Here is a 27,135-nt window from a genome sequence, read left to right as displayed (position 1 = left end):
AGGACTGTCAAGAGGAGGGCTTGAGCTGACCAGATCATGGATCAGTTCTGGTCCTGGTTTAGCCCCCATCTTGGTCCCATCAAGCCAGCCCCAAAACAAGAAAATACTGTTCACGTGAACAGTAAACCCTGCAGATTTTGTCTAGCGAAGATCTTCTAGAAGCAGCCAGCTGTCCCACAAATCGGAAAGTAGAAGCTTCAAGGAGTCCAGCAGCAGGCATCGATTTCAGCAATATAGCTTAGGATTTTGTTTCCTTTTTTAGCATTGGCTTGATTGCCAAGTCAAATATGGTTGTTAGCTATTAGGCTAGTTAGGAGTTTCTATTTTCAGATTTGCTTGGTTAACAAGTAGTTTATTTAGGAGAACTAAGTTAGTTTCTATTCCAATGTTAGTTTTTCCTTTTTTATTTGCTTCCTATTTTGTAAGCTGAACTCACTCCTAAGAAGAGGAGTTGCTGTAATCAATTTAACAAGTTAATGAAGAATGATGTAGAGATGGCTTATGTTGTTTGGATGTGGGATGCAGTTGGGTGAGAGGCCCCAGGTGAGAGGCCTAAACTTGAGGGGTGAGATGCCCAAAACCTATCCTTTTCTTCCTCCTCAACCCTCCATCAGTTTATCTTTTCTTCTTTCTTATTTTCTATTTTAGCCTTTGTGTGAGAGTGTCTGAGAGTTATTTGAAGACCTGAAGTACAGCCTACTAATGCAAGAGTAAATTACAAGTAACTAACTCCGCAGTTTATAACCCCAAACAATACAATAGGAGCAAGAAACAAAGAAATAATACCATCAAATAAACCCCCAAGGATACAATACCCATATAGGAGCAAAACCAGTCCAAAACTCATCCCGATAGGAGAGAGAAAGACCTTCTATAGTGCTGGAGAGAGAAAGGTGCGGCCAGGTCTGTGGGAGTCCGATTGAGCTACACTTTAGGGCGTAGATAGTCCCTAGGGAGGGTACAAAAACCCCCAAATATGAAGCGCTTCTGACTGCTGGTTATGGAGTTATGCGCTTTCTTGATTTTCAGACCTAGGAGAGAGAATGTTAAGAATTCTGCAGGAACAACAACTTGTCTTCTTCAGATAACCTTCAAGAGAGGATCGATTGATCTTCTTAAAGTATAGAACCAGTCCTCCAAAGGATCTGCAGATCAGATCTCAAACTTGGGCATCAATGAGGGTCGATTGGCTTAAAGAACAAGAACTCTTTGGCTGGTTGATTCTGATTTTGTATGCTTTAACAGGTCTGAACTTCTAATAACAATAACCAGAAAATAAAAATAGAAAAAGAAGAATCGATGGAGGATTGAGAAGGGTGAAAGAGAATAAAGGAATGGGTATCTCACCCCTCAGGTTTTGGGTATCACACCCCTCAGGTTTTGGGTATCACACCCCTCAAAGGTTTAGGCATCTCACCTCTCAATAACAGCTTTTCAACTAAAGAGTAATCACTTAATAATTTATTCATTCAAATCTGAAATTATAAGTACATAGACTCCTCTATTTATAGAGGGCAGAATAACAATCAAACTACTACTAGAAGCTAGTTTCCCAATAGGACTAGACACTCCTACTACAACTAGGAATTCAAAATAGGACTAAAACTTGACTTTATGACTCCAACATGGAGTAAGACTAACTAACTAATAATCCATATAGGACTTGACAATCAACTAATGGCCTAATGGACCTTTATTGAATTAAATAGCAACTAACTAAACTAATGAATTAAATCCCGTTTTTCTACCTTCTACCCATATTTTAGGCCCATTAAAGTGGTCCATTTCAAAGAAAACCCATGGGATCAAAGGCCCAACACATATATAACGCAACCCAAGGCTTATTTGCAATAAAATAAGCCCAAGTGACTTATCTACATCACCTACAAATCAGTTCAAGAACATCCAAGGAGATCACAATCGATTGCAGCCATTGTTAGACTTTTGGAAACTTGGATCGAAGTCCAGATCTCACAAACCAGCCAACAGTTGAAGCTCATCTTTTGAAGGATATCTAGGCAGGTTACAAGGGATCTTCATTCCAATTTTGAGGATCATCCGATGCCCAGAACCCCAGTTTTTAAAGAGTCGTCAAAAGTTTCCTAATTCATGTCGACAGCATGACTCTCAATTCAACCACCTGAATTGTCTCATCTTTTAAGGAGTTTTTGACCCATAGAAGACCTTCATCTACTCCAAGTTTCAGACTTTAAGCTCCATCTGAGCTACGGTTTGTGAGTTCTCAATTTTCTCCTACTTCAGCACAGATTTTCATATCCTACCTGGGATTAGATCCTTTGTGATCTAGTCTTACACATAGTTGTCATGGCGTCGCCAAGGCGGCGATTTAGCGTCCTGACAAAAAAAGAAGTTCATGGCAGTGCTACGATTTACATGACTCACAAATGGCGGTAGCAATTGGCTAATAGGCATCGCCATGGCACCGCCATGGATGCCAGGTCACGCCTGATTCACTAGGCAGTCGATTTTTTGTAAAATGCAAGGTGATTTTGATAGGGCTATGTTGATTTTTGATGATTTGATGTTGCTTAATATTGGTTTTATACGTTATAGGGTATATATTGTAGGCTTGTAGCATGTTAAATAACTTTAGAAAATAAGGGAAATAAAAAAGTAGCATACTAAATAACTTTAGAAAATAGGAAAAATAAAAAATGACACATAGGCGATTTGACAGCCATGGCAATGCCATAACGGGCGATTCATCGCCAAATTGATTAGCCACCCCTCCACCGCCTTGGATCGATTTGTCACCATGACAACTATGGTCTTACATCAGTACCCTATCCATGATAGGTGACAGAAGTCATATCATGGGTTGGGTTTTTTCCTCCCCTACAATTTCTTTCACTTCTTCTCTTGTTCTCTGATTCTTCAATTGCAGGTATTGATATAGCCGTGCTTAATATTGTCACGTGGTATCAAAGCAGATTTGATCAATACCTGTGCAATCCCTATTTTCTATTTTGAGAGTTTCTTCAAGTTTATTCTCCTTCTTATTGGGCAGCAACCTATGCTGCAATTACCTTCTCAAACCCCAGTAGAGAACCATGGAAAAAAAGGGTGTACATGTGATTATTGTTTCTATTGAAGACAAGCACCAATGACTTCAGATTTTACATGTTGTGACCCGCCTGTTTTGAGCTAAAATGTGCTGCTACAATTGATAACTGGCTTATGCTACTGGAGTACTGCTAGCATACTGGTTAGGTGATAAAATCCTTGCAGCATTATCTTTTCTTTGACTACACAAGTCTGGTAATATCCTTCCATATTTCAGGACCCATGAGCAATATTTCTCTGCAGATTTACTACCTTGCATCACTTCCTTTTTTTGAAAACTTTCTCACTGGTTATGGTGATCTCTGTTGACATCCTTATATACTGTTGATGTTGATAACAGTACCTAACTCATAGTTTGTGTACATTGCTGAATATAAAATCACCCCTCATTTTCTATTTAAAGTTTTCTTTTCTGCACTATTGGAGCATGCAGCACCCCCTTTTTGGGTTGTTTTCTGCAGCAGAAAACTGAGGTCTTCTCTTAATCCAACTATTGGATCATCGAGCTACTTTGGGGTTTATCTTCCCTTCTTAGCCACATATATATCAATATTTGAGCTTTCTATTCTTTCTATTAAGGATTGTGCTGGTATCTCATTTTTCTGCTGTGGTGGGTGACTCTAAAAATGCTGTGGAGAATGTGAATGCCAACTTACTTCCATTAAGCTAAATGGAACTTCTAATTATTTGATGTGGCCACAGGCAGTTAAAGTCTACATTAATGCTAAAGGAAAACTTTTTCATCTTTTATCTGCAACTCCATCTTCTGATTCAAAAGAGTATGAAGAATGGACACGTGAAAACAACCACCTCTTGGTATGGTTGTGGAACAGTATGGAACCATCCATTGCCGCAAATTTTATGTTCAGTCCACTGCTAAGGGTGTTTGGGATGATTTGAAAGAAAGCTTTTCACATGATAAGAATGTCTTGTATCTATAATCTCTATGACAAGATCTTTAATTTTAAGCAGGTAAACAAATCTGTAGGTGAATATTACAATGCCCTTAAAGAGATGTGAGAGGAACTTAATGTTTATCAACCTCTCACTAGTCCCTACTGATCCAGAACTGTTGAAGACACATAGGGCTGTGTTTCATGTTGTAAATTTTATCTGGGTTAAACTCTGGTCTACAATCTGTTAAAAGGTCAATTACTACTCACTAGCTGGGGAGAAAGTACCTTCTATGAATGAAGCTTTTCGGCATATTCAACGTGTTGTCTCTCCCTCTCATACCAAAGTTGACTCATCTTCCCTTCTAAGGAAAGCTCTGCATTTGTTGCTAGTCATGGTAGCTTTCCTAGAAGAGGTCATGGTTCAGGGCAAGGATGTGGACGTGGTGGAGGAGGTCGTGCTGGTCAGCAGACTGATCAGACTGCACGACAATGCACATATTATGGTAAGCCCAATCATACAGTTGACACTTGTTGGGCAAAACATGGTAAGCCGGAGTGGGCCAAACGGTTGGTAAATATGGCAGTGTCTGATGGGAATACTGAAGAGGTATCATCTGGTGACACTAATCTGGCTACTTCCTCTAGAACTAGCTTTTCCGATTCCTTGTCTCATGATGACCTGGTCACTCAATTAATGAAGAGTGTCCAGCAGATTGAATCATCCACCTCCAGATCTGCTGCTATAGTCGCACGGTCAGGTACAACTGCAAGGATGGGGACATGGTGGAGGAGGTCGTGCTGGTCAGCAGACCAATCAGACTGCACGACAATGCACATATTATGGCCATAGTTGTCACGGCATCAAATCGATCCAAGGCAGTGGAGGGGTGGCTAATCGATTTGGCGATGAATCGGCCGTTATGGCGTTGCCATGGCGGTTAAATTGCCCATGTGTCATTTTTTATTTTTCCTATTTTCTAAAATTATTTAGTATGCTATTTTTTTATTTTCCCTATTTTCTAAAGTTATTTAGCATGCTACAAGCCTACAATATATACCCTATAACATATAAAACCAACATTAAGCAACATTAAATCATCAAAAATCAACATAGCCCTATCAAAATCACCCTGCATTTTACAAAAAATCGACCGCCTAGTGAATCAGGCGTGACATGGCATCCATGGTGGTGCCATAGCAATGCCTATCAGCCAATGGCGACCGCCATTTGTGAGTCATGTAAATCGTAGCACTGCCATGAACTTCTTTTTCAGCCAGGACGCCAAATCGCCGCCTTGGCGACGCCATGACAACTATGATTATGGCAAGCCCAATCATACAGTTGACACTTGTTGGACAAAACATGGTAAACCCGAATGGGCCAAACGGTTGGCAAATATGGCAGTGTCTGATGGGAATACTGAAGTGGTATCATCTGGTGACACTAATTTGGCTACTTCATCTAGGACTAGCTTTTCCAATTCCTTGTCTCGTGATGACCTGGTCACTCAATTAATGAAGCGTGTCCAGCAGATTGAATCATCCACCTCCAGATCTGCTGCTACACTTGCACGGTCAGGTACAACTGCAGTTCTTACCACGTCATCCTTTAACTCGTGGGTCATTGATTTCGGTGCATGTAACCATATGAGTCGTAAGTCTAATTTGTTTTCTTCCTTTTAAGACTCCTTATCCTTCAATAGTTATCCTTACTAATGGGCCCTCTACCTAAGTGACTAGTGATGGTGTACACTGCCAACCTAGGGTACAAAACCAAACTAATAATTTGAGTGTGTTTTTCAACAATCTAAAGGTTTCATTGGCTTTACAGGTGTTTTATTAGGGTATTTGCCAAGTTTCAGCTCAAAATATGCTCATTGGTCACAACCTATGCACCAAAACCTGCAAGATTTCGACCAGGTTTCGGTAGAAATCCAACTTATTTCGGTTTCGACCATAGTCAAAACCGACTTCTTCACCAGTTGCCATGTGTCAAGAAATGGTGGACATGGGTGTGCCCATTTTATAGAATATCTTGTATCAATCTCATTAGTGATTTTTCATCCCAATGAGTATGTAATTTTGGTTAAATGATGCCTCAAAGTTGAGAAAAATTACTAGAAATGCTATAAAATGTAGATGTAACAGTGTTTTACATGGGTATACAGTACACTCCTGCATCTTTCAGAGTCTAAACTGAAGGTCAAAACAGATTTCTTACAATAAGAAATGAGTAGAAAGGAAAATAAGGGAACATTTACTACAGAATCAATACTATATGAATAATCATTCCATTAGAGGGCCATTAGCAATCAGCAGCTTAACCTCTATCATGCTTGTTAGACAATAGCACAAGCTGAGAAAATTTGAGGCACCATCACAAATGACTAAAAAACCAAAAGAAAAGCTCATGATAATGTAATGTGGTTTCATAGTTGTCATGAGTGTAAAAGCTAAAAATACCTGAAATGTGGCTCCATTGTGGATGATGTCATGAGCTACAGGATCATTGATGAATTCACGTAGAGGCATAACAACATCTTCCATGTCAAACGAATCACGGCTTTCTCTAATAGCACTAAAATCACCACGTTTTCTGGCATCTCTCTGTCCATTGGGTGAAATGGTAAATACTATAAGAGACATCATTTGTCAAGGGAATTCCTCATTACAGTGCAAAATTAAGACAAAAATTGGTACAGAGGAATCTATTAGAAAGATAGGATGTACTTACTGAGCATCCCGGAAAAAAGAATAGAACACATCCCCCCACCCCGTGTCCCCCCAAATAAAACTAACACAAAACTATCCTCAAGGAATAATCTTGGTTGTAATATCAAATTTAAAATTTTACTCATTATCCAGAAATCCAGAATTACATTTGACATCTCCCCATCCCCTAAATATCAGTAATGATAAGTACTATTATTACTGGTGCCACCCTATGTCTATTGAGAGCACTGCCCAGAATACTTGGTTGGCCAATGATGCACTCATCATGTCCTTTCTCCTTAATTCCATGGAACCATCAATTACTTCTAGCTTCGTTATTATGAATTCTACAAAGGAATTATGGGATGTTGTGCAACAGCCTTATGCCCAGACCAGTAATTATGCACAAATCTATGAGCTTTGCCGACAAGTTCGCAAGACTACTAAGAAAGATTTGTCACTTACAACCTACTATGTTTTCTAAATGCTCTCTGGCAACGGTTGGATTTTTATCACCTGGTTCCCATAGCATCATGTACTGCTGATGCCACTGCCTTTCAGAAGGAGTGAGATGGAATGGATCTATGACTTTCTTACAGGCCTGAATCCTGAGTACAATCAACTTTGCATCCAGATTCTTGTTAGGGAAAATTTTCCCTCTCCCATAGGCTTATAACTTGCTACAACATAACTATTGCCACCGGTTCATTATGATGCCTTCAGTTGTGCCTTCTCAGCTCTCGCTCTGCTTTGGTTTCTACACCAGCTACTGTGGATCCTTCTAGTCGTAAGACAGTTCCCAGCCCCAAAAAATGGGTCAAATGTGACTATTGTGGCAGACCTTGGCATACCCGTGAGACATGTTAGAAACTCCATGGTTATCCTAAAGGGGGAGGGCTTGGTGGGAAAAAAGAGTTCTTGCTACCAAGCACATCTCACTGAGCCTATTGACGCTTTTCCTCTCGAACAGATTGCTCCTGCATCTACAACTACTGCACCCTTCTCTCCGGATTAGTTTCTAGCACTTTAGCGCATGATGTCTCAACTTGGGACCACCCTTCGCCTAGCCCTGCCTATAGCTCCAATCTTGTCTATCTTGGCTCCTTGATTCAGGCACTTTTGATCAGATAACTAGTTCCTCCAACCTCTTTCGTTCATACCTCCCTAGTTCGGGTATGGATAAAGTGTGGCAGATGGATCTTTATCTTCTATTTCTGGGAAAGGTTCCATTAAATGTTATCCTAATATATCCTTATCATATGTTTTACATGTGCCTAACCCAATAATTAAAGTATCAGTACCGGTTGGATAATTTTAAGAGATGTATAGAGCGCATCGTATCAGAGATACGCTAAATATACGCACAAAAATGGACAAGATACACATGGAAATACACTTTTGCATTAAAAAAAAAAAGTATAAAAAAACAATATATAACATATATCATGCATAAACACTAAAATGGAGAACACCGTATTGAGAAACAGGTGTGTTACAATCCCAGAAACCTATAATCAAAACAGAGAAATAAAGGAAAGAAGAGAAGAAGAAAATAGGAGAGGAGAGAGAGAGGTGCAATCAAAAGAGACTCCCGAAAGAAAGGAGTAACATGCTATCAGACCAGAATGGTTTGATCGCAGGTTATGCCTCAAAACTTATATTAAATGGTGCTGAAGAAAAGTACAAAAATACCCCCATAAAGAGGAAAAACCTACTCACAGAGATATGAGGCCGATAGGACATAAATGCCCCTATCGGCTTATCGCTATTTAGAATTAGCACCTAGCGCTAAATTCAACACTCCCCCTCAAGCTGGAGCATACACATCACCCATGCTCAGCTTGGTACAACCATTACAAAAACTAGGAGCAAACAAAGACTTAGTGAACATATCAGCCAATTGATCGATGAAGGAACAAACGGGGTCTCTATCAGCTTTTTCAGAACAGCACCACGAACGAAGTGGCAGTCCACCTCGATGTGCTTGGTCCTCTCGTGGAAGACTGGATTGCTAGCAATGTACATCGCAGCTTGGTTGTCACAATACATCTTCATAGGTTTGGTTACTGGAAACCCCAACTAGAAGAGTAAAGACCGTAGCCACATCAACTCAGCAATGGTATGAGCCATAGCTCTGTATTCTGCTTCTGCACTAGACCGGGTAATGATAGTTTGCTTCTCACTACGCCATATAACTAGATTACCTCCAACAAATGTGCAATAACCCGCAGTGGACCTAACATCACTAGCAGAGCCAGCCCAATCAACGTCAGAATAACCAACTAGTTCCATATGACGATTAGGACGATAGATCAGCCATTTTCCATGAGCACCCTTTAGGTAACGAAGAACACGAACAACCGCGTCCCAATGTGCTTTCTGAGGAGACTGCATGAACTGACTGAGGACTCCAACAGCAAAGGAGATGTCAGAAAGAGTCACAGTAAGATAAATCAGTTTGCCAATCAAACTCCTGTACTGATGCACATCCTTGAGAGGTTCGTCATCATTAACCCCAAACTTTTGGTGAGGATCCACATAAGGATATCAGCAGGTTTGGATGCAAGCATGCCAGTGTCAGATAAAAGGTCCAACCCATTTCCTTTGAGACAGACTGATCCTTTTCTTGCATCGGATCACTTCAATCCCAAGAAAATAGTAAAGTTGGCCCAAGTCCTTGGTCTGAAAGTGTTGCTGTAGATAAGTCTTCACTACAGAAATTTCTACCTCATCATTACCAATAAGAATAATATCATCAACATAAACTACCAATACCACCAATTTATCACCTCTGCGACGAACAAAGATAGAATGATCAGAATAACACTGAGAAAATCCACAAGTTACTATGGTAGTACTAAACTTGTCAAACCATGCCCGAGGGGACTGTTTAAGTCCATAGATAGCCATGTATAAGCGACACACACGACCTTTATTCTCCCCTGAGTGACATAACCAAGAGGTTGCTCCATATACACCTCTTCCTGTAGGTCACCATACAAGAAAGCATTCTTGATGTCCAACTGACATAAGGGTCAATCAAAGTTGACAACAAGAGAAATAAGTAGACGAACAGAGTTCAATCTAGCAACCAGGGAGAAAGTCTCAAAATAATCAACCCCATATGTCTGAGTATACCCCTTGGCAACCAGACGAGCTTTCAACCGCTCAACAGAGCCATCAGAGTGATACTTAATAGTGTACACCCAGTGACACTTCACCGAATACTTACCAAGATGTAAATCTACCAGACTCCAAGTACCACGACTCAAGAGAGCATCCATTTCCACATCCATGGCAGCTTTCCAACTAGGGATACGTAGGGCATCATTATAGGTACGGGGAATAGGGTTAGTAGAAAGTGACGGGGTAAGACCATGGATGGTCGAGGGAAGATGAGACAAGGAAGCAAAGTTATCAATAGGATACACAACCATAGATTTTTTAGTGCAAGAGCATGTATCCTTCCTTTAAGCAATTGGTAAGTCATCAGGCAGAGGAGGAGGAGCTTCACCAGAGGAAGGCGGCAATGGAGGAACTGAATCATCTGGAGTATTGGTATCTACACTCAGCTGTCCAACCTTCTTCTTGCGCTGATAAACCTGTAGAGGAGGTGAGTCACTAGCACTAGGAACATCAGAAAAGGGAATGAGAGAAGGAATGGGTGGAGGAGATGAAGAAGTCCACTCCACACTAGACTGAGACACCTGAGGAAGAAAAAATGTGCCTTAAAAAAAAGTCACATCAGCACTAACAAAGTTCCTGTGAGTAATAGGGTCATAGCACTTGTACCCTTTCTGAGTACATGAATAACCCAAAAAAATGCACTTAATACACCGAGGAGATAATTTATCTACTTGTGCATGTAAATTATGGACAAAACACACACCCAAAAACTCGGGGAGGAACAGGAAAACTCGACAAGGTAGGAAACATAATAGAAAAAGGAGACCTATCTAAGAGAACTAAAGAAGGCATGCGATTAATCAAGTGACATACAGTTAAAACCCCATCACACAAAAAATGTTTAGGAACATGCATATGTATCATAATAGCTCGAGCTACCTCGAGGAGATGCCGGTTCTTGCGCTCTGCTACCCCATTTTGTTGTGGGGTATAGGCACAACTAGTTTGGTGTATCATTCCACGGTTGGCACAAAAATCAGAAATATCATTTTGGGCATATTCTAAAGCATTATCAGATCGAAAAATCTTAATTAAAATGTCAAACTAAGTTTTTTTTTCATTATAAAATTTCTGGAACACAAATAAAAATTCAGATCTGTCCTTTAACATATACAACCATGTAAGGCGAGAATGATCATTCACAAAGGTCACAAAATAATGAAAACCAAATCTATTACTAACTCTGCAAGGACCCCATTATGGACTAAAGAAAATAAAGACGGACTACGAGACATAGAGCGAGATGGAAAGGACACACGGTGATATTTTCCCAACTCACAAGCCTCACATTCGAACCTAAGCACAGACTTAAAACTAGGAAATAAAAGTTTCAACCTAGACAAAGACAAATGTTCTAAACGACAGTGCCATTGGAAAGAAGTCACATCGCCAACAGCAGTAGCAGCAGCAGCAGAAGAAGTAGGAGAGACACAGTTAAGATAATATAAACCATCTTTTTCACGCCCTCCACCAATTGTCTTCCTCTGTGTGAAAATCCTAAAAAACACAATAAGAGGGAAAGAAGGTTACTAAGCAATTTAATGAACTAGTTAACTGGCTCACAGAGAGAAGACTTAATGAAAATTGTGGTACATATAACACAGAAGATAAATTCAATGAGGATGTAGGTGAGATAGTACCATGGCCTAGAACCGGTGTGGAAGCACAGTTGGCAAGAATAACAGATGTAGAATTGGTACTAGAAGAAAAAGTTTTAAAAAGTGATGACTTACCAGTCATATGGGCAGAAGCACCTGAATCAATGATCCAGGGGGTAGAAGTAGTGGTAAGAAGGCCTGAGGTACCTGCATGAGCTAAGGTGGCAGCGAATATAGACACACCATTAGATGTATTAGAGGATGCCTCGAGAGTGTGCAAGCGCCGGAGCAACTGATTGATGTCATCGCGCAGACTGGTAGATGAATCTCTTGAGGAAGTTATCGACTTAGTATCAGTGGAACACTGTGTCAGTACCATCTTCTGATGCTGCATGATTGGCAAACTGGGTGGCCCACTCTAGCTTGCCATGCTTTGCCCAGCAAGTCTCAACAGTATGGTTGGACTTCCCACAGTTAGTGCAATGGCGAGATGCATAATCAGACGGTTGTCCACTAAACCTCGACCAGTCGACCCGCGACCGAGACCACGACCACGACCACGTCCACGGTTGGCAAGGAAGGTGGAATTGTCTTTGAAAGACTGATCAGGTTTAGTTGATGAAGTAATATGCTACAGTCGCGAATAAGTGTCATTCAAAGTAAGAATAGTATCGCCTGCAAGTAGATGGCCCTTCACTGCCTTCAAATCATTATTCAACCCAGCCAAAAATTTAGAAACAAAACTCATTGTGCTGAGCCTTCAATTTGTCAATGTCTATGGTCAAGGGCTGGAAAACATTGAGTTCTTCAACCATTCCCCCAAAAGCACTATAGTACTCTAGAAGAGATCTGTCAGACTAGCGAAACTGGAATAGCTTCTCATAAATATCATAAATACGGGTCATGTTCTTTTCCTGAGTATGTTTCCTTCAAGTCATTCCATACTCCCTTTACAGCAGAGTGAAACATGACATTTGCAGCAACATCTGGTTCCATACTATTCCACAACCAGATTAAAATCAAGGCATTCTCCTTCATCCATTCATTATAACCTTTGTTAGATGATGGAGGAGGTTCAGAAGTAGTATACTGAAGTTTATCCTTGGCCATAAGATTAACCTTCACAAACTAAGCCCAAAGTAGGTAATTCGAATTTCCCTTGAGCTTGATAGAGGTAATTTGGACATTAACATTGTCCGAGGAAGATGTAGCAGTGTTAGTTTTGGTATCAACCATGAGGAACAAAAAAAAAGAAAGGATTGCTGATGTAGAGGCAAACAAACAATCACCTGTATGCAGATCTATATAGTACCATAGAATGGGGGATTCTATTACAGAGCCATATTATTAAGACCTGATCTCCCCATAGTCATCACCAAACAAACAATCACCTGTAGCGTTTAGGGTTTAGGGTTTAGAGTTTAGGGTTACATACCATAGGGCAAAAATCGATGAGCTATAAAAAACCTTATCAAAAATCAGTCTTCAATTGTCAATTAATAAAATGAGCAAAGGGACATTATCTGCCACCCATGTGATTTAAGCTATAGTAAACGCAGTAGTAGACGGCTGTACACCAGAGAGGTTAGCGGAAGAATGAAGTCAACAAAGAGGAATGTATAAACCCTAGGCTTGATCACAAAGGCTCTGATACCATGTTACAATCCCAGAAACCTGTAATCAAAACAGAGAAATAGAGGAAAGAAGAGAAGAAGAAAAGAGGAGACAAGAGAGAGAGAGGTGAAATCGAAAGAGGGGAGTGACCTGCGATCAGACCAGAATGGTTTGATCGCAGGTTGTCTCAAAACTTACATTAAATGGTGCTAAAGAAAAGTACAAAAATACCCCCATCAAGAAGAAAACCCTAATCACAGAGATATGGGGCCGATAGGACATAAATGCCCCTATCGGCCTATCGCTGTTTAGGATTAGCGCCTAGCGTTAAACTCAACAAGGTGCATTTAATTGAAACGGTTATAAAGAATGAGGTTTCTTACATGTAGTAATAGTCCATTGTTAAATTTCAGACAAATTGAAGCAATAATTCATGTTCGATTTTTTCAACTTACCTACTTTATGCTATGTTTAGCTTCAATGGATGATTAATAATAGTTCAATCCTCTAAAAACATCAGTTTGATTGTAGATTTTGAATCATCTTCTATAAATGATTCCAAGAAATGAAAGGGAGATTGATTGTGCAGTTGGGCTTCAAATTTTGGAAACTGAAATACCACCAGCAAGAACATGCTCCATTTTGAAAGTGAAATGGATTCTATAGATACGTATCTTAAGTATTGGTACGAATCCGTTGTGTATTGGTGTGTCGATGTGTCGGTCGATGTATATCATATCAATACGTACACTTTGTTTTTGAAAATAGTGTACCGTATCAGTCTGCATCGTATGGGTATCACCCGACACCGATATTGACCAATACGTTACTATATGGACCGATACTTTAAACCATGGCCCTAACCTTTGTGTGCCACCTTGCTCTTTACCTGTCATCTTCTGGTTGATCTCAATTGTTGTCTCATTCTATTCTATTCCCTGTCTTTTTCAAGATCTGGTGACGGGAGCAACAATTGGATATGGTAGGGTGTGGGATGAACTGACTTCATACGATGCTCCCTCGACTTTCTGCTCATAGTCTTCAGGCTAATAACGTTCTCCAACAAGTTCAACTCTGGCACCAGCACCTTGGTCATCCTTCTTTCCATACTAAATGATTCTTGCTTTAATAAAGGGTTGTAGCTCAGACACCTTTCACTGTGGCACACGTGAGTTGGCCAAACATACCCGTCTTTCATATTCACCAAGTTTAAATAAAAGTGATATTCTTTTTTCTGTTATTCACTTGGATGTGTGGGGACCTTCTCGCATTGTCTCTCGAGATGGTTTTAAATAGTTTTTTTCTTTCATTGATCATTGCACTCATTTAACTTGGATTTATCTTCTCCACAATAAATCCGAAGCTTTTACCTGTTTTCATCCATTTCACACCATGATTCAGAGTCTCAGACTCAGTTTAGTACGCAAGTTCGAATTCTTCATAGTGATAACTAAATCGAATATTGTCAATCATCTCGGTCAATATCTTGATGAACAAAGCATTATTGTCTACGCTTCCTGTATTCGTACTCCGGAACAAAATGGGATTCCCAAACAGAAAAACTGCCATATTTTTTATGTTGCCCGCTCCCTTCTCTTTACCATGAATGTTCTAAAGTTCTATTGGGGGGATGTTGTCCTCACTGCGGCTTATCTTATCAACAGGGTTCCTTCCAGTGTTCTGGACTTTCAAACCCCTGTGAGCCATTGACCCTTCCCTAGCCTCCCATCTGACCAACCTATTGCTCTTAGAAAAGGAACTAGGACTTGCACTCAAAACCCCATATTCCATGTTGTCTCGTATGATTCCCTTTCTCCCTCCTATCGAGCTTTTGTGTCTTCTTTCTTCTTTTCGTGTTCCCTAGAATTGGCAGGAAGCTTTTGCAGATAGAAAATGGAAGGCAGTAATGGTAGAAGAAATTGATGCCGTAAAAAAGAATGCTACATGGGAACTTGTGACTCTTCCTCTTGGGAAAAGACCAGTCGGTTGTGAGTGGGTGTTTGTGGTGAGACAGAAGATAGATGGCTTTAAGGAAAGGTACAAAGCAAAACTTGTGGCTAAAAGGTAAACTCAGACATGGAATTGACCACCAAGAGACATTTACACCGGTTTCCAAACTGATATATGCGCAGGTGATGCTCTCATGTGCTGTGAACCTGGGATGGGATCTCCAACAACTTGATGTAAAGAATGTTTTCCTCTATGAAGAGCTCGATGAAGAAGTGTATATGGATATTCCGCGAGGATTCTCCAAGATGGAAGAGGTGACGGGCCCAAAATCTGTATCCAAATTTGCTCATAATCTGAATTCAGCCCATCTAGAAGAATCAGAACACACTCTTTTTCAAGAGATCTACAGAACTTGGCTTCATCATCAGGATTGGTCAACTGAAGATCTCGGTAATGATCATACTCCTCCCAGAGTCCTATAACAGTATTATAACAATTATAAATGGACTTAGCCCCTGCTTCATGGAGAGAGCCTATTGAAGAAGCTAGTAGATCTTCACAGTCACCCACTCTGTTATAATTCTTAGAGACACTATCCCAAATATCTTTAACAGTTTCCTTCCTTATAAATCTCCTCTCTCAGGTTTCATGCAGAAGAGTAGCCAAATCATACTAGTAGAGTTTGCAGTTTCCCATTTCTAGTACCCTGGGTCTACGACAATGGAAGCCTTGATAACCCCAGTAATATAACCTAGCTTCCTTCTACTCCGTATGGACAGCTTCACAAAATGTGACCAATCCAAGTAGTTGGTACTATCCAACTTCACAAGAGAAATCTGGGTGTTAGGATTGTCAAAGACAATCGAACTGGGGTTGGTACTACTCGACCCACCTGATATAACTGTTGTAGGTTTCGTGAGATCAAACATAATGTAAGGATACTCCTTAAACAACACCAATGGAGATCTAAACCAAGGGAGATACACAAGTACCAAATATTATCTTTTCAAAACAAAAAAAAAAAGTTCCGATAGGCTAAGAAGGTATGAAATCTTGATAAAACATCAACAAAACTCACTTCCAATTGTGGAGTTTCATCCAAAACTCGCATACAAGCATCATAGGATAGAACACATCTAACAACTGAAACCAACAACTTCACTACCAGCTATTACAGGCCAAAAACAAGCCAAAATAGGGGGAAAACGATACCTGGCAGCAAGTGGTAGCTGGAGTTGTGCTCCATCACAACTACTTAGCAACTGAGGTTTGGAGGGGTCATACAAGATCCTTTCCAGCAAGGTTACCCCCAACCAATGTCGGAGGAGAGAGAAACCAGAAATAGGAATTCTAGCTGGCGGTAAACCTAAGAAGGAGTTTTCTTCTCAGTTTGGACTTCAAATGGTCTTTGTGGTCCTTCAAGCTCCCTCCAACTATCTTCAAGTGGATTCTAGAACTCCATTAGGTCTTCTTGTATACTCTTCTTACATAGTATAGCCTCTAATGGACCCCTTTGCTTATAGGGTTCCAAGAGAGACTTAAAGAATGAAACCGGGATGCTTGATCGACTCTCAAACCCCTATACAAGCTCTGATACCAAGTCAGAAATAAGGAGGACTAAGGTTAGAGATGAGGGAAGAAGAGAGAAGAGAGAAGAGTGGAAGGAATAAGGAGAGAAGATGAGAGAAGGAGAAGGGGAAATGAGAGCAAAACGTGAGTGAGTCCTTTGCTCATCTCACCTATATTAGATTCAATTAATACTTTAGAGAATTACATATTCCTCCCTAAGGGAGATGAAAGACAAATAAAAGAAAATACATATAAGGACAACTTAACATAAGACAGTACCTAAAGTACCCCTATTACATACATTCTAACATTAGATTGCTTAGGATCTGGCTGAACCTTGCTCTGAATGGTTTCTCTACCATAGGGATTAAGATTTTCATCTCGATTTTGGTATCTTGGCTCCAAGGGAAATTTGTTGGACTCAATTTGGCTCGGGTTTCAAGCACTAAAAGGCTCTGCAGATCTGCTCCATAGTAACAGATCGGTTCTTTGGTTCTGGGAGCCGAATTCTGAGAGGTCTATAACCTGGAACAACCTACCATATCTGAAGACTAAGGTAAGGCTCTACCTATTTACACTTTGAAATCATTTTTCTTGATTTTTGTTTTAGCATGTTATTGGTGATTTAATAGATGGTATGGCAGAATCGATAGGTTCACTTAGATAAATCTGAGATTTGTAAGCAATAAATCTGTTTAAGTTTGATTCGTTGATGAGTATGCTTGATCAAGAAATTTTGTTAAAATCTTATTGCTGCACTTCTATCTCTTCAAATCTTTCTCTTGTTTTGGTTCATTCTAGAGCTGGTAAAGATCTACACTCATGTCTTGCTTTCAAGGATGACCTGTAATGTATTTTTTAGTCTTAAGAGGCTGCAAATCCTATTTCTCTTCTCTTTTATTTCCGTTTTTTCTTTGTTAGGTCTTCAATGATTTGCTATGGCATGATCTTTAATTCCAATGCATGTTGCAACTGTTGCTTTGCTTTTAAATATCTCATCATCCATGTGGTGATCAGTCATTGTGACATGCCTTTAGCTCCAAAGCATGCTATAAATTCTGTAATGTTCTATTTCTTTAATTAATTTTCCAATGATGATATAAGACGTTTGGCTGTGGAAACATTTGCTCAGCTTCTTTGTGGACTCTCCTTCTTTCTTAATGCTTCCCAATGAGGCTAATGGTGTATGTCTTGATTCTTTAAGGATCCATGATGAGTATTGTTTCTCCATTCAATCCTCTATTCACCTCTATGGTTATTTGATGTTGTCTTTGTCTTCTTTACTAATGTTCTAAATAGTTCACATTATCCCTGTAAAGGACTCCAATGATCTTGATGCAGCACCAACACCAAAAGTCTACACAAGAAGGACCAAAAAAGGCTTGGGTCGACCAGATTTGGGTGCTTAGAATAGCCCACGATTTGGGGCTACTGATGGGGTTATTAATTACTTAATTAGTTCTGATCTAGTTTCTATTTTTCAGTCTCAAATTAGTTTCTAATTTTCAGTCCTTGTTAGTTTCTAATTCCTGTTTTAAGTTAGTTTCTAATTTCATTAGATTTCAATTTCCAGTTTTAGTAACAACATGTTAGTAGTTAGTCACTATTGAGAAGCTTTGAGTTTCTATTTTTGTAATCCTACACCCCATCATTATAAATAAAGTAATTTGGATTTTGGAAAATTACTGTTGTTGCAATGTCTGCTGAGAATACTTTGTGTTTGATCAAAGTGGCTGGGCTTGGTGTGTGATCCGAGCAACTCCTTGCGGCATGAAGTCCAGGAGGTTTCTTCAAGCTTTCTTACTCTTCTTTCAAGGATACTTACAAGGTCTACTGCTGCCTACGGTTTCAAGTATTTATAACTTCAATTTTTCTGCCCAGAAATTCTGAAACAGAACCCTTCGGCCTCTTCTGCTGGAGCCAGTTCCAGTGACTGGTTAGCACCCAAACAGAGGTCGATTGTTCCCCTATACTCCCTTGTGGATCGACCCAAAGTAGGCCCGATTCTGTGCTGTCATTATAGAGATATTCAAAATCTCCAGAATTTTGTCCTGCAGTGATTCTGCCAGAATATAACCAGAATTGATAGCCTGATCTGTTCTATTCTGTCTGCTATCTTCCTGCTGTTGTTTTGGGACTGCTGCCTCTTATTACTACTGCTGGATTCTAGTTTATTTGATCTACTGATATCTGGGCTAAGTACTGTGATTGATAGCTACTGTTTCCCTCTTTCCTGTTGGTCTGAATTTTGCTGGTATATCAGTCTGCTGTGGATTATTGTGGAGGTTATATGTGGTTGTTCTTTGGTTTAACTTTCCTGCAGTATTGGGTCTATTTTGGCTTGTCAAACCTAGTCCTACATTAAGTGTTATCAAAGCATGGCTGAGAACAACACCCCTACCCTAGTTTCTCTTATGGAGATGCTACAGAAAATGAGAACTGAGATGAAGACTGAACAGCAAGCTTTGCAGACTGAACTGAATGTAAGGTTGTTGGCTATGGAGACCCAATCACAACAACATACCCGTGCTTCTCATACTCCACCTGAGGTCGAAGCCCCATTGAATGTAACTGCTCAGTTGGCTAACAGGAGACATGTTCCTAATCTGACATCACCACAGAGGGTTCCTGTAGAGCAACCTACTTTTGAAGAACACATAAGTGGATACTTTGAGACTGAACGTCCTATACAACAGAGGTACTCCAGAGACTCACAGAAGGTTAAGCTTGACTTGAAGGAGTTTGATAGGAGACATGACCCCCAACTGTTCTATGATTGGGTAGTGGCTTTGGATGACTATTTTGATTACTATGACTTACTTGAGGAACGGAAGATGAAATTAGCTCGTGCTAAGCTAGTTGAAGCTGCTCGTGATGGGGGAAGGACTAATGAAAGCGAGTTGGAAGACCATGGTAGAGAGCCTACCACTTGGGAGGAGATGAAGCTTGAGCTATCTGACAAATACATGCTACACAACTTCAAAGCTTGCATACAAGACCAGCTGAACTCTCTTCGTCAGGGGACTATGATTATTGCAGAGTACATGAACAGGTTTGATGCACTTTATTCTCGCACAGGCATAAGGGAGAATGAAAGGCAACTATTATCTCGGTTTCAACTAGAATTGCGAACTGAAATCAACAGGGGGATTGGTGTGGTTGATGTGTACTCAGTGAGGGATTGCTTTGACAAGGCCCTATGAGCAAAGGAGCTTATAGCACAGTCAGGTAAAAGGTTTGGTTTTCAAGCTGGGGAGGTCAAGAAAAATTTTCCAACCACTAAACCTAGTAGCTCAACACCCCCAAAGTCCACTTTTCCTCCACGGGCTGATCACAAAGGAAAGGCACCCATGACAGGTAGTAATAAGGTACACTGTTTCCACTGCCAAGAGGTAGGACACTTTGCTAAGTCTTGCCCACATAAGGAAAGGGTTAATGCAGTAGCTGAGGTTGAAAACTCCAACGAGGAAGATGAGTCAGCTCTTTACCCCTACCCTTTAGATGATAATGATGATGGTGGATATGACTATGACATGGAAGACCCCAATAAGGATGGCACTCATGGAATACATATTGTTACTCGCATCTTGGTGGCTGAAACCAAATGAGAGGATTGGAGACGTAACTGCATATTCTACAGCCATATGAAGTCTGGTGAGCATACTTGTCAAATTATAATTGATAGTGGCAGTTGTGTCACTATTGTCTCTGAAGCCTTTGTGAAGAAAGCAACCTTGAAATCTGACCCACATCCTCAGCCTTATAAGGTATCCTTGCTAAATGGTAATACTTTGGAGGTGAATAAGAGGTGCTCAATTCCTTTGAAACTTTACTGGTATGAAGAGAAAGTTTAGTGTGATGTGATCCCAAAGAAACTCACAGATATATTGCTTGGCCATACCTGGATGTATAACAATGATGCCATGGTTGGAGGGAAGAAAAATATGTGTACCTTCATGTGGAAGGGTGTTCCTACAACGAACCACATAGAACCCTTGAGGCTCACCATGACTGTTACCATCATTGATCTCATTAGGCTCATGATCACATTCAGCCTCCAGATGTATTGTACCTGTTTTCGGTTACTCTTCTGGTGCATAGGGTATAAAATTGTCCTTGTCAATGTATGCTAACAACCAGTTAGGACATTGATTAGCTCAATGCCCGTACCCCTTGCATTGGAAACATTGAATAGCCTCATTTAGAAATACTGAGTTCCTGTCATAACCACACTGAGGTGAGGAGTATGGATGATTAGGCTGTGAAGATGACATATCCGAATCGTGTCGAGGTGGAGAATACGGCCGGCTAGGTAGTGAAGATGCCATAGATGACGCACTAGCTTGTGGTCTGTTGATTGACTTTTCCTGTGGGGATGACTGTGGCTGAATAGAACTAGAACCCCTAGGAAAAGCATATGTAAATGGCCTCCGATTGTATGGGTGTTTCAGACCTTCCCCAAGTTGATATGCTACTTGTACAACATCTTCCATTGTAGGAAACAAGGGCAGCACTAAGTTGAGGGTGCAACCCATTGCGGAATTATGCCACCAATACTTCTTCATCCCACTTAAAATCAGAACAAGTGGCCAAATAATAAAATCTAGCAACATACTCTTTAACGGTCAAATTCTCCTATTTCAACTGTGCAAACCTAAGATGCATGTGTTGCTTGTAATTAGAAAGCAAGAATCTCCAGTTCATGACTTCATGCAATTCAGTCCAAGTAGTGACTAAACCAATAACTCAAGTTTGGTTTTGTTGCTATTGCTTGATTCACCAAACTCAAGCAGTGACTTTCAGTTTGGCCTCTGCAAATAGGATCTTTTGGGCCTTAGCCAACCCGTACCATCTGAAGAATGTCTCTACGCTATGAATCCAGTCAAGGTACAGTTCTGGATTGTTGTCTCCTTAAAAATCAAGGACATCCAATCTTGCTGCTCTTTCTACTCTTTCTGCTCCATCATCATATCTACCAGTTCCATATGGTGGTCGTGGTGGTGGTGGTGGTGGTGGTGGTGTATGATGTGGTGGTGGTGTATGATGTGGTGGCGGTGGTAGTAGTGGTAGTGACGGATCCTGTGGAGTGGTGTTGGAAGAATCCCCAGATTGAATAGAACTCTTTCCTCTATCTGATGCCTCCAATCGATCAATAGAAGCTTGCATGGATTCCATCATTGTCTTAAGGGAAGTGACAATGGTAGTGAGAGCTTCAAATTTTGCATCAATTTCTCCCTTATAGAAGTTCAGCTGTTGAACAACTTCACTATTGGCTACCATGGTGGAGATAAGCAAAGGATACTCACAGGTAATGGCGGAACTGAAAATATATGAAGTTTATGATAAGGATGGCAAACTTCTAATTGAAGTGAAATCCTTTTTAGTGAGTGGCAAGGTTGTAATTATAAGGATTATCAAATAAAATCACAAGGTAAACACAACGCATGTAGTAAAGGGTAGAGTGGGAAACAAGAATAAATCGGGAAAAAAAAAATAAAGTATAAAGTGAGGGGCAAATTCGGAAAATAGAAGATTAAAGAAAGAAAAAAGAAAGAGAAAGGTCTCGGGGGTGGGGTTTGGGTTACCAACAGAAGAAGACCATTCTTCTTATGACGGAACCAGCAGATATGTCTCGACTCTCTCGATTCTCGTCTTCTGTTCTTTTTTTTTTTTTTTTTTCTTTTTTTTCTTGTTTTTCTTTTTTTTCTTTCACTACACAGAACCCTAAAACAGCGAGGGTCGACTTCGAAGGAGGTGCAAATGTAGGAGGTTACTGCAGCGAGAGGTTCGACATAGGTAGGAGTCTCGCCTCTCACTCTCTTCGACTTCTCTGCTTCTTCTTTTCTTCTTTCTTCTACTGTCTTCTCTTCTCTCTTCTCTTTTCTGCTGCTTCTCTCTTTCTTTTTTGGGGCAGAACCCTAGAGAAGGGTTTCGATGGAAGGAAGTCGAGAGAAAGAAGGGGGGTCCACAAGGATTAAAGTATCGGTATCGATCGCCGTATCGGTCGACCAAAATTAAGATACGTATCGGAGGATATCGTATCGTGTCGGAGATACGCTAAGATACGCACATAAATGGATATGAAACACCTTTTTAAACACTTTTGCATAAAAAATTTGTTAAAAAAAGCTATTGATAACATGTATTATGCATAAACACTAAATTAAGGGTATAGCACTAAGAATTCAAGGTTTGCAGTTGTCCCATAAATGTAAAATCCTTGTTCCCAACCTTGATTTCCACTTTAGTTAGAGAGAAATATGGTTGGCAGCAATTTTGGAACAAAAACCCCTCAAAAAATCATGTTTTCTGAAAAAATACCCATCTTGGCCATTATATGACCGTAACGCACTGTATCGGTATATACTGATACTCACCAATACGTACCGATACGTACTGATCGATACATACCAATACTCACCAATACGTACTGATACTCATCGATACGTACAAAGACTCACTGATACATACCAAAACGTATATTTGACCTCGATTTTATATTTTCCCTAGAGTGTCAGTATGTATCGATAGTGTATTAGTACATATCGGTATATATCGTAGGATATATATCGATACGAAAGGATTTTAAAAACTCAATGTATCGTATCGGTGTGTACCGTATCGGCGGGCTAAATTTAAGATACGTATCGGAGGGTATCGTATCGGTATCGGAGATACTTTAAACCATAGACACAATGAGACAGGGGGGTCAATTTTGTCTAGAGAAGACGGAATCGATTTTTTTTTTCTGGTTCTCAGTCTCGGTCTCGCAGAAACGAGAACAGAAAGGGATGGAAGGAAGAGAAATGGAGGGAAGAAGGGCAATGGGGATCTTCGGCTCTGATACCAAGTTGATGGAGAACCATAGGGAAGAAAGGGGAAATCAGAGTAGAGAGGGGGACGGAGGGGAATCACACACTCACTAGCACACAAACTCAACATCTTCATTCATTAATCCAAAACCACTCTCTTTTGTCTATCGGTTACAGTCAATATATAGGAAAGTAAAGACATAGAATTAGAAGCTCAACTGAAATGAAAACTAGCCTAAACTAGGGAACAACCAATAAAAAGGAAACCAAAGAAAAGGAAATAAATCCTACTCCTACGTTCAACTCATGAAGGTAAAAAGCATGAAATAAAATACTAAGTAATTGTTAATTTTATTTCCAACCCTTGTTGGACCAAAACCCTAGGCTGGACCGATTCTTCTTGGCCCTTGGCTTCCACAGCCGGTTATACTGGTCCAACCAGGTATCTGTAATTGTATCTGCATCACCTCATAAATTGACGTTTGTCCAGAGATACAGACATGGACCATCCCGTTTATCCAACAATGAGTCATAATGTTTGGGTCCTAGACCCATCATCCTAGGTGGCGACTCCCTTTTGGCATTTGACGTGTGCTTTTGCGATGTTAGATAACATGTCATAACCCGACACCAATATTTTGATGTGTATGATTACGCGCGTCCCATTGAGATTTCAATCATGTCTCTACACATGGCACAAGGGATTTGTGAGTTGTTGTGGTTACGCACTTTATTGGATGATATTGGTATGCCTGTTCATCTTTCCATGATGCTCTACTGTGATAACAAGGTTGCGATCAATATTTCTCATAACCCAATACAACATGACCGTACTAATCATGTGGAGATCAACAAACACTTCATCAAAAAAAAGTTGGATGCTAGTTTTTTTTTTATTTGTGTTCCCTTTGTGAAGTCCGATGATCAATTAGCCAATGAGTTTACTAAGAGGTTAGCAGGAAAGGTGTTTCATCCTTGTTTAGCCAAGTTGCGCATGTGTGATATCTATATGCCAACTTGAGGGGGAGTGTTGAAATATATAACTAATCCTGCAGGGGCATTCTTGGCCTTTTCCCCTTCCACTGACCCTAATTAATGAGGGGAGGAGGAAGGGGGCATAGTTTTAATTTTTCCTTTCCTTTGCTTATTATAAATAAAGGCTTGTGTGATCTCACTAATCATTCAAGCGTTCTACCCTAGTTTTGTTGTTAACAGTGCCTAATTCGTCCAGCAGTTTCATTGGCCTCCAACTGTAGATCGAAACCGAAATTTAGGTCGTAATTTTTTAAACCAGGTCAAAACCAAGTATTTTTTTCTGGGCTATTGCTGGAAAGTTGGGCCAAAATTTCCAAAATTTCTAAGATTTGGCCAAAATTTCCGAGATTTTATCCGAAATTTCCCCAATATCTGGTTTCCTCTCAAGTTGGGTTGAAATCATCGAAATGTGCGAGATTTAGAACTATGCCTTCAACCACTATGAAAGGAAAGGGTATCAAGAAAACCGGTCCCCAAAACTTGTTGGGTTTGTTATGCCCAAAAATTTATCTCTAGAAGATTGAAACCGATTGGTAGGGGTGGATAAAGTAACTTGTCATAAATTTATTTAAAGTAATGAAAGTTTGATTCCAAAAGCCATTTGTGGATAATTATGTGAACAAAGGAAGTAGACAGATGAGCTTTAAGAAATAAAAAGACAAGACTACATTATCAGACGGAACATACCCTGGAAAAAAGGTCCTCCCTCATCCAAGGAACCAAATACTTCCATGGCCATATATCCAATGTGCTTATTTCATTGTTCTTTGCTCGTATACGTCCCGTCATTCGTGTTGCAGAAGTTAAGTTAGGATGGACCAGAAATCTAGCTGCAACCTCCACTGAAAATTCATATGTGCTAAAGACACGATCAACTGGATTTCTTAGTATTGTCACAATAGAAGTTCTCTCCTTTGGAAGCTTGGAAACCATGCTATAGTCATCATGTGTAACCATTAATCTGCAGTCTGGTTTGCTGCATAAAAATCCAAAGAAACCTTTCACAACACCGTACAAAAACCAAATTAAAGGCTTTACAGTAGCTGATTATTGGAACTGGAAGACTTGAGTTACCATAAGAAACTGATATCTACCACAGTAGTAATCGACCTTCTGATTTTAACCTTTTTTCCTACCAATACCAGCGGCTTTGATATTTTACATAGCAAAATAGGAAAATTGTATAGTCCTGTAAGCACATATTTTAGCAATACCTCCAATTTTAGGTTTTTTTTTTTTTTTTTTTTTGACAGAATATTATTTTTGGTCAAATCAATGTCATATGAAATACTTAAAAGAGATTAAATAAGAACCTAATGACTGAGTCCTCACTGCAAAATATATAAAGATATTAAAAAAAAAGAGAGGGTTTCTTGCTTTATTTTGCACTTTTTAGACGTCATTTCTATCTTTAGTTTTAAGTAACAAGATCTTCATTTTTGAAATATAACTGCATATAAATAAAATTCATTATATTTAGAGAATCTGTGTTATACCTTCATTATCTTATTTACCAAAAAAATTCTCTTTATCAAAAACTTGTTATTCACATGATTAAGAAAGGTATACCCCAATTTAAGGCGGTGGAAAAAAAACCTACAAGAATTACCACCGAGTTATTCCTGTCAAATCACTCAGAAGCATCACCCTTTCAGTTATCCGTTTGTTATTAAAGTCCAGACTAGCTTAATGCATTTATATACATATCCATAAATATAGAAACATTATGACCCTACTCAGACCCCGCAGTGGAGGCAGCCTCATGCACTGTGTACGCCCTTGTTTTCATAAATATAGAAACAGCCTCTAGTACAGACTGAAGAGATGAATGACGAGAAAGTTACCTTGGATCAAACCGCAGCTTATCATAAGATCGGGGACATGCCAGATAACTAGTGTACATTTTCTTCAAAAAGCTGTTAGACAAAAAGATGGCCATAAGTTGGGAACACCAATATCTTGAAATCAAGGTCTCAATTCTGAGAGAAATGTTCTCTTAAAAGTCAAATGTATGAGTACTTGCCAATGAAAATATGTGCGGCCCGCTGTTCTGGGGATATGGAGAAAGAACAGAAAATCTCGCAATGTATGTCTGACATCTTTGATCTCTGCATCAAGAGAAGAAGCCGCCCACCTCTCAACTGTACTTTCACAGTGCGCAAAATCTTTCTCAGTAGCATAAGCATTTATTGATGTATTGACTGGGAAGAAAACAGAAAATCTAACGTTATATTACCAAAAAAAGCTTACTAAATATCAAAAGATATAAGGAAAAGAGACTTTTTGCAAGACATTTAACCGATGACAAAGATAGAATAACCATAGACTGTTGCAGGAATAATTTGTCAGCTTAAACAGTAAATTTTCAGGTTCAAGTCACAAATGTGCTAGGTAAACCATAGAATAAAAGAAACTTGGTGACTAACAAGGAAGAAAGTAGAAAGGCAGAAATTGTTTTCCAATTGAAAAAGTAGATCAAAAGTGAAATCGCTTTGGGCAGGGGATGGTAAGTATAATTGTAGATTGTGTATCAAAAATAAAACATAAATACCCAATAAGCATCGCCAAAGTGGTGGATTTAAATACAGGAAAAAGAATAAAATCATATTACATATGCAGCATACCACAGAGATGTTCTCTTTATTATTATTATTATTATTTTTTTTTTTTGGGGGGGGG

General features: G+C 39.7%; 1 protein-coding gene across 6 annotated transcripts in view; it reads right to left on the bottom strand.

Annotated features, from left to right (window-relative positions):
* Positions 1 to 27,135, bottom strand: part of LOC122057849 (protein-tyrosine sulfotransferase) — a 52,363-nt gene that overhangs the window by 23,854 nt on the left and 1,374 nt on the right. For all 6 annotated transcript variants that reach the window (XM_042620174.1, XM_042620172.1, XM_042620173.1 and 3 more), the window contains exons 3-6: positions 26,480 to 26,657; positions 26,301 to 26,372; positions 25,144 to 25,432; positions 6,444 to 6,587 (exon numbers count right to left, since the gene is read on the bottom strand). In XM_042620174.1, coding sequence (XP_042476108.1) covers positions 6,444 to 6,587; positions 25,144 to 25,432; positions 26,301 to 26,372; positions 26,480 to 26,657 — 683 coding nt within the window. The remainder of the gene's footprint in view (positions 1 to 6,443; positions 6,588 to 25,143; positions 25,433 to 26,300; positions 26,373 to 26,479; positions 26,658 to 27,135) is intronic.

This window comes from Macadamia integrifolia, chromosome 12 (assembly GCF_013358625.1).
Source record: "Macadamia integrifolia cultivar HAES 741 chromosome 12, SCU_Mint_v3, whole genome shotgun sequence".
In the NCBI taxonomy this organism is placed as follows: domain Eukaryota; kingdom Viridiplantae; phylum Streptophyta; class Magnoliopsida; order Proteales; family Proteaceae; genus Macadamia; species Macadamia integrifolia.
Note: the sequence above shows the minus strand (reverse complement) of the source record. Positions and strands in the feature narration are given on the sequence as shown.